Source organism: Sinocyclocheilus grahami, unplaced genomic scaffold (assembly GCF_001515645.1).
Source record: "Sinocyclocheilus grahami isolate Dianchi unplaced genomic scaffold, SAMN03320097.WGS_v1.1 scaffold1193.1, whole genome shotgun sequence".
Taxonomy (NCBI): domain Eukaryota; kingdom Metazoa; phylum Chordata; class Actinopteri; order Cypriniformes; family Cyprinidae; genus Sinocyclocheilus; species Sinocyclocheilus grahami.
In genome coordinates, this window is record NW_015506372.1 from 124,723 (window position 1) to 126,247 (window position 1,525).

Consider the following 1,525-nt stretch of genomic DNA (forward strand, 5'->3'; position numbering starts at 1 on the left):
TAATAACACTAGTATTATTGCACTTCATTAAATAATAAAAATAAAGTGCAATAATACGCTTAATATTGTAAAATAAAAATTATATTATTTTATAGTACACTTAAATACAATGCTAATATTTACATTTTCAATTTCTTTTATTTGTTGAATGAATTTCCATCAGTCAAACCTAAAATCAGCAAGCTTTTATTTTGGCAGGTTGCTCTGAAACTGGCAGTGCATAGCCTAAATTTATGCTTTTAGTTCGAATGGAAATCTTATACAGTATTACATTTAGTCGATCTAAAACAGTGATTGTGCATTAACAGCGGTCAACCATGTCAGTATGCAAATGAGCGGTCTGAACATATTTACCCAGTGCATTTTTTATTTTGGTTGTGCATACTCATGCTATATCCTACTTGAGGTCGGAGTTGGTAACCAAGACGTCTTAAGTGCAGAACCTTCAAGGGTTGATTCATGAACTATCACCCTTTTAACCTTAATAAATACATTTAACTTCAAATGAATCCAACATGACTGCCTTGGAGGAAGATTTTGGTTTGGATAAAACCATCAGATAACTGAATGAGCAAATACCTTAAGGAAAGTCATCCATGAGAACTTGTCGTAGCACTGTACAGGGTTTCTGAAATAGTCCTGCAGGGTCCAGAATTTTCTGTACAAGTTGTAGTCAATAGGAATGGTGCTACAAAACAAAAGCCCTCTGAATTAGACTCTAATGAATAAGCGTTTAATAACAGACAAAATAGAGCAAAAGCAAGACACTGAGTCGTAACTTAAGAGGATGTGAAAATACAAATATTGTTTACCAGGGAGCAGGTGCATCTTCATCACCCATCTCTCCCTCCTCCACGTCCATCCCCTCCTCTTTAACCTCTGTGTGCTTGGGGGGGGGGAAATGAAAACATGTCTGACATCTAATGTAGAATCTGCTGAACTGTCTGCTTGCATGAACTTTCAAAAATGCATGACTAAGTAAATCAAACCCAACATCTGTCAGCATGACTTTACCTGCAGTCCAAGTGTGCTATCCTGCTCATTTTTATTGAACACTGTGATGTTATCAAGGTTGAATTGACTCTGTAAGTTCAGGCCTGTAATACAAGGATAAAACATCAAGTCATAAAATAACCACTGAACAAAGAACCAAGAAATGTAACAAAGCATACCTGATTTTTCTGACAAAGGAAAGAGACGTGCTAAAAACAGCTGGATTCGTCCACAAAACACTGTATTCTGAGACTTCGAGAGTCTCCTGAGGAGGTCTGTAGACAAACACATTGGAGATGTTAGGCTTCTCAAACACATTCGCAATAAAGAATACTGCTGAAGAAGATATACCTCAATGTGTGCGCATTAGCGCTGGGTATCGAGACAGAATTCATGATTTGATTTAAATGTTTATATTTCAAAATACCATAGCAGAAATGCAATTATACCATTAAAAATTACAAAACACGTTTTGATTATAAAATACATTTTTTTATAAAAACTGACAACTTAAATGTTTGTTTACTAGAAG

The 1,525-nt window shown here is 35.3% G+C and overlaps 1 protein-coding gene across 1 annotated transcript in view; it reads right to left on the bottom strand.

Annotated features, from left to right (window-relative positions):
* Nucleotides 1–1,525, bottom strand: part of LOC107567873 (THO complex subunit 1) — a 13,636-nt gene that overhangs the window by 6,829 nt on the left and 5,282 nt on the right. The window contains exons 7-10 of the mRNA XM_016253648.1: nucleotides 1,173–1,268; nucleotides 1,015–1,097; nucleotides 813–886; nucleotides 580–688 (exon numbers count right to left, since the gene is read on the bottom strand). Coding sequence (XP_016109134.1) covers nucleotides 580–688; nucleotides 813–886; nucleotides 1,015–1,097; nucleotides 1,173–1,268 — 362 coding nt within the window. The remainder of the gene's footprint in view (nucleotides 1–579; nucleotides 689–812; nucleotides 887–1,014; nucleotides 1,098–1,172; nucleotides 1,269–1,525) is intronic.